This window comes from Manihot esculenta, chromosome 2, assembly GCF_001659605.2.
Source record: "Manihot esculenta cultivar AM560-2 chromosome 2, M.esculenta_v8, whole genome shotgun sequence".
Classification (NCBI taxonomy): domain Eukaryota; kingdom Viridiplantae; phylum Streptophyta; class Magnoliopsida; order Malpighiales; family Euphorbiaceae; genus Manihot; species Manihot esculenta.
The window spans coordinates 4,411,348-4,429,035 of NC_035162.2; the positions used below are offsets into that span (position 1 = coordinate 4,411,348).

The window sequence follows — 17,688 nt, forward strand, 5'->3', positions numbered from 1 at the left end:
GGACCCGTAGCAAGCCTGACATGCAACCTGTAAACCTGTTTAATCCCATACATGATCAACAACATACATAAAAATTAAAACTTTCATTTCATTCAAACACCAAACTCAACCTGTGCATGCACTGAACATAAACATAATCATAAACATCGATCCCTCTGTGGGATCTCATTAATGCCCCAATGGGCAAATATAACATGTGTTGAGTTGGTTTACATAAACGTCATAAAAGATCTAGGATCATGCATTAAAAGGGATACATTACACATAGGTCAAGCACAACCTCTAATCCTCAATATCGTTACATTACATAACTATTCATAACTTTACATTTTGTCATGTCCACATTCTATCTATTACATACAAATGACTTCAATACTCTTGTTGACCTCCTGGTCTACCCTGTACCTGCAAACCTGGGGAATTTGGGAGAGGGGTGAGCTACTAGAGCCCAGTGAGCAGAATAAGAAAGCATTTAAAACACATGCCATCATGAAATGCATCACATCACAACTAATCATATCAAGGATGAACTTGTCACCATCTAGCCCTCTACATATTTCAATCATGCCAGGGGCGTAGTGCAGGCCACACCTGGTCTTTCTCTTATACATAACATAACATACATAATCCATGGTGCCGGGGGCGTAGTGCAGGCCACGTCCGGTCTTTCTCTTACATAGTGTCAGGGGCGTAGTGCAGGCCACACATGGACTTCCATATCATATCATCATGTCATAACATATGAGGGCTAATAGATCATTCAACATTCATCCACATCAACAACATATTATGCAATGCAACATATTCGTGATTTCTAATGCAAACAACCTAAAATATCACATGGCATCCGTGATGCATGATTCATGCTAAAACCTTCATTTATAAAAAGATAAGAGTTTATTCTACTCACCTCTGGCTAGCTCTGACACTGACTGAAGCAGCTGACTCACTGCTGAGGTCCTCGGGTCCGAACCTACACAGGTGGACTCAAATGAGGGACCAACATACTATAACATGACTCTGAAAACATCCCCCAAAAACCCTCTAAAATACCTCAAAACATTCATGCAAAAACATGCAAAGGAAGGCTGGACAGGGCAAGTTCGACGGCACCTTCGGCGGCCGAAAGTCCCTCCAGAGCCGAAATCCAGACAGGTTCGGCGGCACCTTCGGCGGCCGAAACTCCCAGACAGAGGCGAAACTCATGCATGTTCGGCGGCACTTTCGGCGGCCGAAACTCCCAGACAGAGACGAAAGTCTCCTTTCGGGGGCAAGTTTTGGCAGCCAAAGGCTGCTTCCACAAGAGGGTTCGGCGGCCGAAAGTCCTTTCGGCTGCCGAACCTGGTTTCTCCCAAAGGGCAGAAACTTAGTTCAAACATGCACAAATGCCTCCAAACTCATACCATCATGCATTTAGCTCAACCAAAACATGCATACAAGCTCCTAGGGGTCTCAAACTACCTTAAACCCCAACTACAACACATCAAACATACATTTACAAGCTACATTGCTCAAAAACTCATCAAAAACCCATAAACTCAACATAAGCTTACTCATGCATTTTCTACCCCATGAACTTGCATAAAACTTGTTTAAAACATAATGTAAGCTAGAGATCGACTCTTACCTCTTGAAGATCGAGAGTAGAGGCGATCTAACTTAGAGTTGGGAGAGATTTAGCTCCTTGGGTCTCCAAGTGCAAAACTTGCTCAAAACTTGAAAATCTTCAAAAGAAAGCAAAAACTTGTAAAAATCTTGAAAGATCTGAAGGAAAAGACTCAAGATTGGTGAGGAACGGCGGAGAACTCACCTTGGCCGACAATGGGGAGAAAAGCTCGCCCGTTTTCGGCTAAGGGACCCTTTTATAGTGGCTGGCCAAGCCACGTTCGGGGGCCGAACGTGCCTCTGCATGCATGCCATGTTCGGCGGCCGAACCTGGACTTCCCTCACTTGTGCCTTCGGGGGCCTAAGGCACACCCGAAATGCAAGCATGTTCGGCGGCCGAACCTGAGTTTTCCTCCAAGATTGTTTTCATGCAAAAACTCATTTCCTTTTTACTTAAAACCATGAAAAACATTAAAACATTTTATGAAAACATGTTTCTACCCTACTAGGGGCTTCCGACATCCGAGATTCCACCAGACGGTATGAATTCTGATACCGGAGTCTAGCCAGGTATTACAGGTATATATAAAAATAATAATTAATATTATTTTAAAATTCTCAAAATCATAGATAATGTGGAATAAAAAATTTTTTATTTGATCGTTATTGTGGAACAGATAGTAATTTTTAATAACATTAGTTATAATGTTAATTTTTTAAAAAATTACACATAATTTAGTTAGTGTTTAAATTTTATTTGGATTCTTTCCATTAAAATTGAAATAAATGAAGTCACTATCAATTTTTATTTATAAAATTTATACTTTTGTGTTGTAATTATTTATTATTTTATATTTTTATTATAAGTTTTAGTTATTTATAAGTGAAGATTTTTAATGTAATTAAATATTAATATTGTAATACATTAAAAACTAAAAAATTGAACCATATTAAACAAGGTTGAATCAGAATCATATTCATAATAGTAAAAAAGGAACCGTAATCGGTTTAAACCGGATCAAAACTATCAATGAATCAGAACCGGTTTGAACCAGGAAATTGAATCTGGTTTTGGGCTGAACTTCCCAAACAATTTGAACTACAGGTTCAGATGAGGAACGGCCTAAATTAATAACAGCTATGGACCACGCAGCTCTTTATATTTTTTTATGAAAAAAAGCGAGTCCATTTTCATTGAAACATGGGCTCATACCACAACAGCGGCTCACAATTCCATTCTCAATCTCTTCCTTTAATATTCTTCGGCTTTAGCCTAGCAGAACCAGCTCTCAGAATCCATTCCTTTGTGAATTCAAATTGATTCAAATAATTATTTGATCTATTTTTTTATTTGATTTAAAATAATTACTTCTAAATTATTTTAAAAATTAAATATAAAAATTATTTAAATTAATTTAAATTGAATGGATAAAATTAATTAATATTAGAGAGGTCTAGACGTAAAAAAAAAATATTGATATAGCAATTATTACTTGATTTAATACGATGGAGATTACGATAAAAACGTAGGAAAATTGAGTCGGGAAGAATGAAAGTCAACTCACATGCAGACTCTGCCGTCCTTTTTCGAAACAGTAACTATGCTATGTATGTTGGTTAACTATTTGGGAATTCCATCACTACAAGAAATCCTGCCTTTAGCTTAGCTGTTTTTCGACTTCTTCTTTTATTTTCAACATCTATTCAGGCCTAACCACTAAGTTCCAAGTTTGATTTTCTTTCAAGGATAGAATTTCTTCCTCCTTAGCCACTCGACACTTTGCGACGCTTCTTCATATGTTGACAGCTTTACCATTTGATTCTTTTTAGCCAATGCTGCATTAGCATATTTAAGATTTGATTTTTACCGTTTGGAGGATCTACTATTTTAGATGAGTGAAAAATAGATTAAAAAATTATTTAAATCTGTTTAAATTGAGATAGATTATCATTATAAAAAAATAAAAAGCTATTCTCTGAATAAATAATTGATATATTTATAATTTTATCTTTATTTTTTAATGTAATAAAAAAACATTGATGAGGATAAATAAATGATTTTGTAATAAGAAAAATAATTTATTAATTAATTCATGAAAATCTTTAGATTATTTCAAATACACCCAACACAAAATATATCATGCTAACCAAATAATGGTGCATAGCCTTGCCCGGTAATTGGAAATATATCAATTATGTTGGGGAACAGTTTCAATCTGCAATTCAGGAAAATATATTATAATGTTTTTTTAATTTTTATAATGAAAATATATTAAATTTAAATTTATATGTAAATATACATGCTTGGAGCATCATGTGTGTATGAGTACTATACAATATTTATGAAATTATATAATCTCCACATACATTTCTTTATTTAAAGTGATTTTGATATCAATCGTAATATTTAGAGTGATTTTGATATCAATCGTAATATTTAGTCGAAATTGATTTAAATAATTTTTAAATTTATTTTTCAGTTGATTTCAAATGATTAATTCAAGTTATTTAATAATTTTATTACTAATTATTATATATAGTTTCAAATTTTCATATTTTAATCATGATTCACACTCTTACAATATCATATCTCAATAAATTAAAAAATTACATTTGAACACTTTTTTTATCATGTATGTTCATTTCGCATGCATATTTATATTTTAAAATAAATATCTTATTAAATATTTGAGTTGAATTTATAATTTCTTAAAATTAATTTAAATAATTCTCGACCTATTTTTTATTTAATTTAAAATAATTAATTCATGCAGGGATTCACACTCTATTCCCAATTTTGCAGCAGCTCACTATCACCGTCACATCAACACTCCGATAATTAAAAAATAGCAGTCAGTTCACCACAATAACTCTTAAGAATTTATGGCACAGGCGCTGAGAGAAGAGATGGATAGAGCAACAATAGCCATGTGAAAATCTTATTAATTTGTCTCTCTCCTTAACGTGTAGTGCATATGTGTGTGTAGTATATTTTTCTTTCTCTTTCAAATGGCTTTTTCTTTTCCCACTCTTGTGTTTCCTCTCTTTTCTTTATTTGCATTGGGATTGCTGCTACCTCTGTCATGCAGTTATGTCGATTGTTAGCCCATGAAAAAGGAAAAAGGAAACCCTAGAAACAAGAAAAGGTGGGAAACATATATATTCAGTACAGTGTAAGCAGAGACATTGATCAAAGATCAGTTAATAATGCAATGATACGGCAGAGAAAGATAACTGCACATCACTCTGTCATGGATTTAATAGACAAACAAAAGTTCAATATTAAAAAATTTGTGTTTTTTTGTATGTCCTTTTCCTCCTCACTCTCCCTTAATTTATCAAAAAAAAAAAAAAAAATCTAAACAAAAATGGAAGAATTGTTGATGAAAGCCCTATATATTTCATTGTATTATAAACTATAATATAAATATAATATTTCTGAAGAAAAATCTAAGACACTGTTTGGAATGGAGGAATAGTAATGAGAAAACTGATAATGGAAATCGCAGAGAAGAATTTAGAATTCAGCAGCATATGATTATTTGGTGTTGTCCTCTTGAAAGTACCCTAACAGTAGATACTAATACTGTATTGATTAACTTTAATAATCATCTGCTCTATCTCAAATCTGAATGCCGGACTGATTCAAATAATTTCTGAATTCACTTTTCACAATTAATTATTTAGTAGTTTCGTGCTAGTTAATCTAAATAAAATGGTTAACCCAAGTTATACAATTTAGATTTTCTATAATTTGAGGATGTGGGAACGGAAGCTGTAAATAAACAGTTAACTGTTATACTCGGTTCTGCTAAATTTGCGATGTTCTCGTCGCAATTGAATCGGATACAATTGCTAACCAGAATCGAACCCTTGAATATTGTGATTCGCTAGTATTTGGGCGGCTCCACCTCGTTTCTCATGGGTAACACTTTTCTCGCAGGCCCACTAACTCTGCACAATTTGTACGACCTAAAATGACTCTGATATCAATCTGGTCCAAACTGACCCAAATAACTTTTGGACTCACTTTCTATTTGACCGAAAATGATTAATCCAAATTATTTAATAGTTTCGTACTACCTATTATATACAAATTAGATTTTATCTAGCACCAAAAGTTGCAAGCAACAGCTTACCGTTATAAAATCATTTGGGTGATCCATTTTATAACACAATATTATAGTCTGCTTTCGATATTGTACCACTTCAAATTTCAAATATTTTGTTCTGTAATGCTTGTGTAATCATTTCTTCATAAAAATACTTTTTGGAGATCAACAAAATTGATTGAATTAGGATTTTTTTTAGTTTATGTATCTTTTAATTGGCACAAGATATGAACTTTTTGAATTTAAATTAAAAAATAATACTCTCCATTTTTTATTTTAATTATTTTAAAATTATTGTTCACTTCTAATTTTTTTTATATAGAGTAACATATAAATTATTTATTATAAATTTATTTAATTTTATAAAAAAATTTTTTTAACATAAATTGAGGATGAATAACAGCTATACGGATAAAAAGGAGAGAAAGTTATTAATTAAAATGACAAAGTAATTAATTTTGGAAATAATAATGGAGGGTTTGGGGGTCAGTCAATCAGAATTCAGACTCTGCATTAGAAACCTTTCTACTGTTCTCCTTGAGATGCCCCCACTGTTTGTTTACTCAAACACCCTTTAAAGTTTCCTCATCCGTCCCTTTCCTCCACTGATCAACCAAATTTCCCTTTCTCCGTCTCTCTCAGGATTTACTAGGGATGTTGTTGAAGGAGCTCTCAAGTTAAGACCAGGGATTTTTTTTGCCTTCTCGTTTCCCAGAAGAATAAAATTAGCAGGAAAATTTTAGCTCTTCATCTTTGTAATTTAATTTTCCTTTTTTATTAGATGATAACTTTGAAAAGCTTTTTGAAGTTTAAAGAAAAAAAAATTAGGGTTATGTCGACTTTAATTTTTAATAACTTTTCTGTGCTTCTACCTATACGCAAATCTGAATGATCTGAATCGATGCAGAGGCATCTTAATTACTTGATGACGTACCCTTTAATTATCAGACTTTCACCATCACGCTATTTTCTCACCGTTCAGAGGAGCAAAACACATGGCATTTTAGGGTTTTCCATTACCCTTCAGTTTTTGCTCCCAAAAAATGCAGAAACAAACCTACAATCTTCCTTCTTGTTCACAGATTTGAGTAAATTCTCCCGAGATCGGCTGCATATATGACAGATTGCAGAAGGCACCATTTGCCTTGTCTTTTGACCATGTAAATTTGAGGAATATGCATATACAGCTACCAAAATTCTTGCCCTAATTTGATTTCTTCTGATTTTCCTTCATAATTAATTTCTTACCGTAGACTTCCTTATCATTTTCTTTCCCTAACAATTAGCCCCAGAGACTCCTTGTTCTGCAGAATTTTAACAAATAGAAACAAGAAAAATATCGCAAGTGGATTCTAATGAAGATTTCAGTGTAGATTGTCACCGCAGACAACAAGTAGGATTATGAAACTGCAGGGATCCACCGGCTACCATGGTGTTCGCACCCAGAAAATCTCTGAGAACAGTGTGAAAAACAAGTATTTACAAAGAAGACAGGAGTAAAATTGCATGTATATATACATTCTGTCCAACAAACGGCCTTCTTCTTCGTTTATGTGCTTAGCTCCTCCGCCATATCCATTAACAGTGTCAGACTATTAGGTTTCAACACTTCTTCAGCTTGGTCCGTGCATATCTCTATGCACCAAAAGTTAGGTGGTCCTATTTCTTGGTGGATGTTGTGTAGGCTGGTCCCTCACCTGCAAGAACTAGTACCGTCTTTGAGTAGTTATCATACACATCAAGACGAAAGTACGCCACAACATTTATTTTTTCAGGAAATTAAGGACAGACTTAATTATATTACCGTTTTCTTAATCGTATGTCTTCAATCTCTGATTATTTTCTCGATTATTAGGTGATAATTTGAATCTTCTTACTGATAATTTCATATCTAGGCAAAAATAAACATCAGCATATTGTCTCAGTTTTGTGCTCATATTGAGCATGCAATCGTCGACCATGTGACAAGGATTGTTGATCATTCATAAAAGCTTTTTCGTAGCTGTCGATAAAGCATGATTCGCCGCTACTCGAAATTTGCTGAATGGTCCCCTATTGAATTTTTATAATGCTTGCTACTTTGCTTGTGTTGAAGCAAAAGTTTTATTTATCTATATAGCAGCACTGCACACTCCACGCTTTGATGTTAACTTGGGAAAATTAGTCCTAACAAATATTCATTGAGACAATGATTTATCAACATGCGTGATAAAGGAAGTGATAAGATATTGACTAGCACATTTATTTGACAGATGGCTAGCCCTACCAAGTGGCACAACTGATGCCATTGCTTTTCCTTTATGTCTTTCTCCCTGGAGCATGGTCGGTTGAATTCCGGCACCTTCCTTTCTCAAATGCTTCAACATTACCAATAAGTTTATTCTCTGCAATTCAAGCCATCTGCTTGGCTCTCAAACTTGTATTCAGCTTGCTTGAATACAGTACCCAATTCAGTAAGGGTACCAGCAAGCTAGCCAAAGAAGTGCAGGATCCATATCTTTCTATACACTGTAAGTCCAATTGACAAATAGATCCTAAATCTTGTATTCATAATCAAACTTTGATTAGCTAGGTTTTTCCTTATTTACAAACAATATTTCTTCCATATTGTTCATCAATGCAAAATACACCAGCATCTAGCAGTTCATTATCAACTTAATATATTCTATTGTTAACTTGTGTTGTCGCTGTGATTGATGCTTCCGCTTAGAAACTTGATTGGTTGAGAAATATCTGAAGGGTTCATGAGGGGTCAATTCAAGTTCAGTTTCCTCCTTAAAATACTAAACACAGCCGTGCTTAATCCACATCTTTACTTCTGAACTATAGTCCGTTCTGATCAAGATCTCCTTTTCTCCATTTTCTTCATTTACCTTCTCTTAAAGTGGGGGAAATTGGGTTATAGAATAGATTTCTAGTGTTATATTTATTTGATTTATTGCTTTTCATTTTCTTCTTTTCATGGATCTGAAGCAGGCATATAATCATGATATACTGCAACGAGAAACTTTCTACCATGACACTACTTGTTCAGTTATCCATTCACCAATGATGAGAAAAATATATGATGATTACGACTTCAAAAGAAGTGGATTCTCCGAGAAAAAAAGAGGGAGATGCAAGTGATGGCAAGATTACCAAAGCTTCATCCAGCTCAACACCATGGTTAAGATTGAAAGATCCAAGAATTGTTCGTGTGTCGCGTGCTTTTGGAGGAAAAGATAGGCACAGCAAGGTTTGCACCATAAGGGGGTTAAGAGACAGGAGAGTAAGGCTTTCAGTTCCCACAGCTATTCAATTGTACGATCTCCAAGATAGACTTGGACTTAATCAGCCTAGCAAGGTTGTTGACTGGTTGCTTAATGCAGCTAAGCATGAAATTGATGAACTTCCTCCACTTCCGATGCCACCAGTGAACTTTGGCCTGAACCAACAAGCAATTCCAACTTCTTCTCATGAAGTTGGTGCTTCCCAATCTAACAAAGAAGGGTTCAAGACGAACAACATCATTAATTGGAAAGATCCCGACGAACTAACTAGACCTAATTTTTGGAGCAGTGATGTGCTTTTGAAAGCCAAGTCAAAAGAAGTGGCAAGGGATTCTATTCACGAGAAAGAAAACTGGATAAAAAGAAATGATCAAGAAGATGGAAAGGAAAGCAATGAAGGGCCTAGTAGCGCTCATCAAATTCTATCAAGCAGTTTCTTCCCCAAAACTAGTCATTCTTTTTTACCGGGTTTGACAAATAATGCAACGCCATATGGTTCCTTGTTTCAATCAGAACCTCCAAATTTCCCCTTATCTCATTTGGGAAGTCGTGGATTTGCAGCTCAGACAGATGATCTACACACCCTGAATGCTGTGCCATTACCGTCTACGTTGTCTCTATCATCTGGGTCTCAGATTTTGGTCTGTCCACCTGGAACATCACAGCCTTGCTTCCCTTCACGTGTTGCAGCAGCTTCGGCCGAGATTGATCCAAGGCAAATGAACCACTTTCAGATGTTGAACTCCAGCACTCAAAACCTCTTTCCTAATTCTCTAACTCCAAGCCCATACCTCGTGAACCAATCCGCTAGACCTTTCCATCTCAGTGTAACTCCTAGGCTTTTTCATTCCCACACTAGTGGAAGCCATCAGCCAGAATAAGGAAGTAAGGAGCAAGTATTTCCTTGTAAATGACATGAATGCGATACAAACAAGGACTACAAAACACTAGAAGCAACCCACTTCCTCAGGACATTATCCCAGGTGAGAGCAAACTTGTCCCAAACTTCACAGGTGTTTCCCAGAAGACGTTCTATTTTAATATTGATGTGTTTACAAAAGTTATTCTCCTATGTTTGGTTTCACAACTTTACTTCATCGGGTGTTTGGTCATTAATTCTAGGAGAATGAATTTTCTTTTCTTTTCTTTTCTTTTCCTTTCATCTTATTTCCTTCATTATATCTTCAGTTCTGTATTAATAGTTTGATACTTGAGAACTCTCCATAAAGTTCATATTTTCCATTTAAAGACTAGAATCACAGTGGTAGCTCTTTGTCCAGTACATAAACCTAATTAAGTAGTTACTGAAAAAACAAAGAGCTATTACTCTTATTGTGTTTAATCTGAAGAAATCGAGGAAAAGAAAAAGATTGAAGTCAAAAAATTGAAAGCCTAGACTTGCGACTAGCTTCAGTTTCAAATGGACTCAAGATCCAACGAGATAATAATGGAAGGAATAGCAGCTTTAGATAGTCAAAAAATACTGAAAAGTTCCATAACATGAAAAGATATATGCAAATACTGTGGTCCAATGACAAAGGATGAGAAGGATTTTAGAAGCAGGTGCAAGGTAAAGTAGTTGGGACGTTGACTATAGTTATTTGGGGGAGAGAGAGGGAAATCCAATTCTGAATTAGCGAAGAATTTCCAAATATGTCTTAACAATTATTAGTGAATGGTATTTGAACTGTTGTTCATTTAAATCGTTCGAGAAAAAGCGATTAAATATATCGTATTCTAATATCATTTTTCTCTAATATTTATCGGGCATTCTCATCTATTTAGATCATAAATGTGAATATATAACTAGCGATAGTGTAACTAATTAAACTAAAACTAGTAATTAATCAACTAAAAGTGAAAATTCAATGATCTAAATATAAGTGGTTAGATTAGTGATATGGAACTGATTCCCAAACAAACTTTAATTACTTGCATAGTCTGATGCTTGAATTGCATAGAATAGTTTTTCTGTTGAAAGAGCTTGATTTCTTTGAATATTCATCTTGGCCAGAATGTGAATTAATTTATATATGAGCGTAGATTATATCATCTATTTAATTCGTTAGGGAGTATAAGTGTAATATATAAAAGAGAGTGAGAATTTCAATTCTATATAATATACTTACTTTTTTATTATGTCTCTTCTAAGATAGTTTTTTTAGAATATTTTACGTATCGCCTTTCAATTTCTAACATTAAAGAAAATTTCAACATTAAAAAATAATTTTAATGGTGTCAATATCAAGAATATTTACTAGTATATGAAATTAGATTCAGTAGGTTAAATATCACACATCTTATTTTACCAAAATGTTGGACCTGCCACTCATACAATTAACCTAGCTCAAGACTAATATATATACCTCTCCTGGCGAGGTTATAGAAAATTGATGTGTTATTAACCCTAAACTAGCATGTAGGACTAACCAATTAACCTGTGAGAATGTCTTTAACAACAAGTGGATGATCTACAGAGATAGGACTGATCAGTAGACTAACTGACTCTCAGAAACAATGTAGATTGGAGTCCTGATGATGATTTAGTGTATTAATTTGGCCAGTTTGTGCACTTGTGGATGATTTCTAGAGTACATGAACATCGTTCAGAAAGAGTTGATATTTTGAGTTCTATTGATATTGACTGGCAAACACACAACAGCACCTCTAAGTTTGGCTCGATGCATGAGCGCCGCCGTGAAGGCTGTAGCTTCTGGTGCAACAAACAATGAGGTTTTCAGCAATGAAACCCTATACTTGGCTATTTTTGCGGAGCAGTGCATAACTATTTCCTTTATATAAATGTAGCAAATGCCTTTTCTGCTATGGTTGTTTTTATTATTCTTCCCAAATGATCCAACCTTCTCAGCTTCAACAACAGCAACTACCTGTTCCTCACTTTCAATAAGGCAGACAAGTTTGTGAGAACTCAAGCATTTATATATAATACGTCATTGTCATCCCATAAGCATTTGCAGAACCAACAACAATGAGATGGGTCGTGCATCGAGAGAAAAGAAACATGAAATTAAGCTTGAACACAGTGTTTGTGGCCTGTTGTATTATGAGCAATGGCGTGTTTTCCCGGCGAGATTGTAGCTCAGCTTCCGACCTTCAACTAACGAGAACGCTTCACCACACTATGCTTACGGAATCAAAAAGCTTATATTTCATTTTCTTTTAGGCTACCAATTTATTTAAAAATAATATATATATTTTTTATGCTCCATTGATTAATTTTTTCAAAGTTTTTTTTTTTTTAATTTATCGGTATGTTTATTTATTCATTTCAATACTAATTTTTTTTTCTCTAAAATCTGAAATTTATATACGATTCATATTTGAAATGAAATAAATTATATTAATTTATATAAATTTTTAAATAATACTCGCTCCATTCCATAATGTTTTCACTTTAATTTTTCACACAACACAATATCTTTTATTAACTTTTCAATTATATCATCTTAATTAAATATATTAAATTTTATTAAATATTAAGAAATATTTTTAAAAATATTTAAAAATAAAATAAAAATAAAATTATAATAATTAATTTATATATTATTATAATCGAAATAAAAATAATAATAATTTAATGGTAATCAAGAAAAAAATAAATAAATAATATGGAACGGATAAAGAAAATTCAAACGATTTGTATCATTTCATCAATATTATAGCAAGGCATATATAGCCCTGAAAAAGAAAAAACAAATATAAATGTAGAATTTTTAACGAATAATTATCGTATATTTCTATTGAATTTATAAGTGTTAAGAACAAGTGCCACTTTGATTTCTTTAACCTCTCATTTAAAATGATTTATTTTATAAAAAAATTAAATGAATTCTTTTAAATCATGTAAAACTATATTTATTTTAAAATGAAAATTTTTAAATTAAAAAGTTAAATTCTTTTATTTTAAAAGTAAAATTATTAAAAAAAATTAATTGAATTAAAGACTTGTAAATTTTTTTATTCTAAAAAGTAGGATAAAAATTTATTTTCATATAAATGAAAAAAAAAAGCTTGGGTTATACTGAAAGCATGTGATACCGCATGCTATTTTTTTAATATAAATTTTATTAATTATATTTTTAAAAAAATAATGTAAGAGATTCAAATTGTTTCAAATCAGTAGTTCTCTCTTAAACATATACTTTATTTAGATAAAATATAAGAGAAAAAATAATAAAAAAAAGAAAATAAATTATATTTTATCTCTTTTATTTGGAAAAACAATGGAAAAACAATGGATGAGAAAGAAAAAGTGAAAATGCCAATTTATCCTCATTGTATAATATATATAATAATAAATAACAATAGAAATCTATGAATAATTATATAATATTTATGATTTTTAATATTTATCACAAAAAAAAAATAATAAAAATCCATAAATTGAATTGTGTTATAGTATTTTATCTCACAAATCCGCACTGTCAACGATGAAGGACAAAAAAATCAACAAAAACAAAAAGGGCATATGAGTAATTTTGCAACTCAAATGTCACTTTCCACTCTAATTTCTTATTTTCCTCCCAAAAAGGAGGGAAAATACGTGAAATAAAATAAAGACAATTTTCCTTTCCTTTATTTTCTCACCTCTAACCAAACAAGGAAAATTGTCTTTTCATAATTATTTTTCTTTAATTATTTTCTCTTTTTTCACCTATGCTGTTAAAATTTAAAATATTAAATAAAAAAATTTAAAATAATATTAATATTTAAAGTATTTGTTAAAAATTTAAAATATAAAAATCAATGAGGAGAATTAATATAAGAAATAATTTTTTTAGCTAATACATGAATACTATATCAATTTATTGCATAATTCAAAATAAAGTTTAATAAAACCTTTACTTAAAAAGAAATTACAATTATAAATAAAATTTTGAAAAACTATCGTATTGAAATAAAATAACATTTATCACGCTTTCGAGTTAAATTTAACGTCCACTCAATCAGTACTATAAATAATAAGCTACACAGAAAATTCATGCAAAATAAAAGTTTCAGTCATTTTGAATTGAAAACTATTTCGCGAATATCCTGCAATCATGCAGTAGCATGCTATTCTTAACTAATAGAGTTAAACATATTGTTTTAATTTATCATTAATTTTTTAAAATATTAAAAAATCTGAAAACTACTAACCACTAATTTATTTTTTAATTAGCGGCGGTCAGTAATTTCAATTTAATTATATAATTTTCCAAGAAAATAAATAAATAGAAATGAGTGGGAGCCGGTGACATCTGTCAAGAATAAGGCGGACAATTGAAGTGAAGGGACGCTTATTTTTTCACCCCCCACAGGTCCTTCAAACGATTCTCTTTCTCCGGAAACAGACCTCAAATCTCACCTTCTTTTGATTCCTCGGGGTTTTACTTCGATTTAAACCCTAGTTTCCATTCTATATTCGCGCACAATACCCTAATTAACCTTTCTTTTCTCAACATTTTTCATATACTCCCTCGCCAGGGTTCTTTTGGTGATCGATTGCTCCGAGATCCGTTTCTTTGTGGTACGTTCTTTTTTTTTTTTTTAATGATCATTCAGCGTTCTGTTACGTTTCGAAACCTTAGAATGTAAGCGGTAAGCATTCAGCTAGTTTTGGTTTGCTTTTATTTAGGGTGTACTTGAATTTTCATTGGGTTGCTAGGAAATCGGAAGAATTTGATTTAAATTTAGCAATTACCTATGTTTGTTTTAGTGGTATATATGTAGGTTTTTAATTGGTAGAATGGCTCTGCTTATATAACGTTGAAGTTCTTGCAAGTTGTTGTATATATCAGTTGCATAGACTTTTCTTTCCTCTTTCATTTGTGATGTCCCATGTTGCCTGATTAATGTTTTCATCTCTACTTTTCATGGTCTTGTTGGATCCTTCACATAACTGAAAATTAGAGACTTGGTGTGGTAATTTTCATTTTAGATTTCACTTACAATTTAGTTGAAGAATTTAAGATTCCAAATTGTTGATTTCCTTTTATTATCCTACATTACTTTCAGCAACCAGACAGGTTATCAGCAATGAATAGGTGATTTATGGCCGAGAGAATGGTACTTTTGCATGTTCTATCTCAGCGCGAAGTTATACGAGGTGTTGAATATGAGCCATGGAGGCGGGGAGAGTGGAAGAGTGCATGAAAAATCAGAACATGCAAAGAGAAAATCTGGTGCAAGTGGTGATGAATTCGTCCAAGCAATTTCAAAGATTGCTGTAGCACAAATTTGTGAGAGTGCTGGGTTTCAGACATTTCAGCAGTCTGCTCTTGAAATACTATCTGATATCACCATTCAGTATATGAGAAATCTAGGAAAGCTTGCCCAATCCTTTGCAAATTCAGCGGGCAGAACAAAGGGTAATGCTCTTGATGTTATTCAATTCAAGGATTGGAAGAGTTGGGTTCTTCACAGGGGATTGCTGATGCTTCTGATATTGATCATTGTATTGCAAGTTCAGGTACAGTTACAGAACTTGTTAAGTATTTTAGTGAAGTAGAGGACATCCTATTTGCCTACTCTATTCCTTTTTTCCCTGTTGCTAGAGAATGGAAGCCAGTTTCAAATTTTCTGCAAGTTGGTGAGGGGCCTCCTGTGGAGCACATTCCAGCTTGGCTACCTGCATATCCTGATCCTCAAACTTATCTTCAGTTGCCCATGGAGAATGAAGGGGCCACTGATTGTGGCACACATAAGTTTGAGGTGGCTGGGCTGCATAAAAAGACTGATTGGTTCTACTAAACTTGCAGAATTTTACTGGTAATCAGTCTGGGGGTCTTTCATCTTTTGCACCTGTTGATGGTATTGAAGCAAAATTATCAGTTGAAGGTAACCCATTTCTCGCGGCTCCATTACATTTTGGAGAGAAGGAAGTTTCTCATGTTGTTCTGCCAGCTAAGCTTTCAAATGAATCTGCTTTGAGAAATCATATCGATCAAAATGGTCTTCTGGTTAATCATGTGTCTGTGCTCAACACATTTGCTCCAGCAATTGAAGCAACGAAGAGCAGGTTAAGTGATTCTGAGGAAGGTCAGAAGAAGGTTCTTTTGGATCAAAGACGTGCTGTTGAATTTAAGATTGGTGTTGGCAAGAAGTCCTTGGGTATAGCACTAGAATTGAGCTCACAGAATAAGGGTCTTGAGAAGATCAGCTCATGGTCTGGAAAGGATGGTGAGAAGGATGACAAAAAAAAAAGAGGGCTGAAAAATTCTGAAACAATCTATAGATAACACACGGAAAACAGCTCAATTGTAAATTATGTTTTGTTAGAATCTGTATACTTGTTTAGGAAACTAGCAGCAGAAGCTGGTTCCAGGTAGTTGAAGTCAGGGCTTGTGGCTGCCAGTATATTGGTTTAAAAGGGGATTACAGACTGTGATAGGGACTGTTCCCACTTTAACAAGTTTTAGAGGTATGTGATTGTGAATGTTGATTTGTCAGCATAAACCCTTGTTAGTGAATGGTTCTTTTTATTTGAAATTCTTGTTTCTTCTTTTGTGCTTTGTTTCTGAAGTAGGACATGATATTACCATTTTTCTGCTTGCACTATCTTTGCTCAACATAAGGCAAAAATATCATGGTATGGTGTGTGGTGTGTTAAATGTATTGTTATTGAAGGTAGATACTTTTTTATAAGCATATTCTTAGTGTTTGCAGTGGGTCTGGTTGGAAAATGAGTGCCATAACTTTCTGAACTTTCGTAATTGCTTGTTGATTATTGTACATGATTTAGTAGCCTAGTGTTCATGATCAATAATTTATGCATCTTTAGGCTTCTCAGCTTGGATTTCTATTGCCTTTATCCATAACGGGACAATTGTTGGTACTCAGAAGTTGGAAGTCCAAAAAATTTGCAAGCGCCTGGTTACTTGTATTGTATGTGGCAGTGAAATCTTTAGTAGTCAACTTTTTGAGAATAAATGCAATAATGGAGAGAAAAGCAGTATATATACAAGTTAGAATGTGGTTATGCAGTTACTGGAATTTTTGGTTTTCCTGCTGTGTTTTAATTCTAGAAGTTTTACAAAAGTTCATCCAGTCGTTGTCTTAACAGGGTTCTCTTGGATTACTTTAGTAGTTTATTTCTCTCTCTCTCTCTCTCTCTATATATATATATATATATATATATATATATATATATATAAAAGACCTTAATTGACCTCAGTTTTGTTTATTGAGGATGCCTTATTGTCTTACTTATACTTGCCTTTTCTGCTTCATTAATGAAATTCTCTTTTAAAGGGGTGTTGTTTGGACTGACCTGTAATGCCCTTCAGGTGTCCAGTTTTGTAAATGTATTCTACTGGAACATCTCCATCAATAAAGCACGCATAATTTGATAATTGAAGTGTCAAATCCAGCAGGTCATTACCGTAAGGTTTGAAAGTCCATTGGATTATCAATATGAGGTACTTAACCTGTCGCACTAGCTTTTACATGGTGAATAAAATTTTGAACTTGGAAAAGGGTGGTTTGTTGGGTAAAAAGATCTGAGTCATTAGATTGCCAGGTTTTCCTTTCTCTTCCCTCCTTTTTTCCTGGAAAATTTTTAATCTCTGATAAAATGTCTTTAGTCGTTTGTCAAATGTTGTTATTGTTAGATGTTAATAATTAATTGTGGGAAGGGAAGTAGGGAACTCTCTTTTTCTTTTCCTTCCTCTACAAGTTATGATCTCATGGGAAATGCACAA

The 17,688-nt window shown here is 33.2% G+C and overlaps 1 protein-coding gene and 1 pseudogene across 2 annotated transcripts; both read left to right on the plus strand.

Moving 5' to 3' along the window:
* Positions 1 to 7,963: 7,963 nt before the first annotated feature.
* Positions 7,964 to 10,136, plus strand: LOC110610120 (transcription factor TCP13). 2 transcript variants are annotated; one of them, XM_021749993.2, is made up of 2 exons: positions 7,964 to 8,227; positions 8,691 to 10,136. In XM_021749993.2, exon 2 carries the CDS (start codon positions 8,782 to 8,784, stop codon positions 9,865 to 9,867), a length of 1,086 nt encoding a protein of 361 aa, XP_021605685.1. In that variant the 5' UTR covers positions 7,964 to 8,227; positions 8,691 to 8,781; the 3' UTR covers positions 9,868 to 10,136. The 2 variants fall into 2 exon arrangements, with proteins under 2 accessions (XP_021605685.1, XP_021605684.1); XM_021749992.2 differs by having other exon boundaries at positions 7,970 to 8,227; positions 8,694 to 10,136.
* Positions 10,137 to 14,262: 4,126 nt separating this feature from the next.
* Positions 14,263 to 16,477, plus strand: LOC110610117 (annotated as a pseudogene).
* The last annotated feature ends 1,211 nt before the right edge of the window (positions 16,478 to 17,688 follow it).

What these genes read in the sequence shown, in the direction of transcription:
- LOC110610120 (XM_021749993.2), top strand. Translation starts at nt 8,782, where the DNA reads ATGATGATTACGACTTCAAAAGAAGTGGATTCTCCGAGAAAAAAAGAG.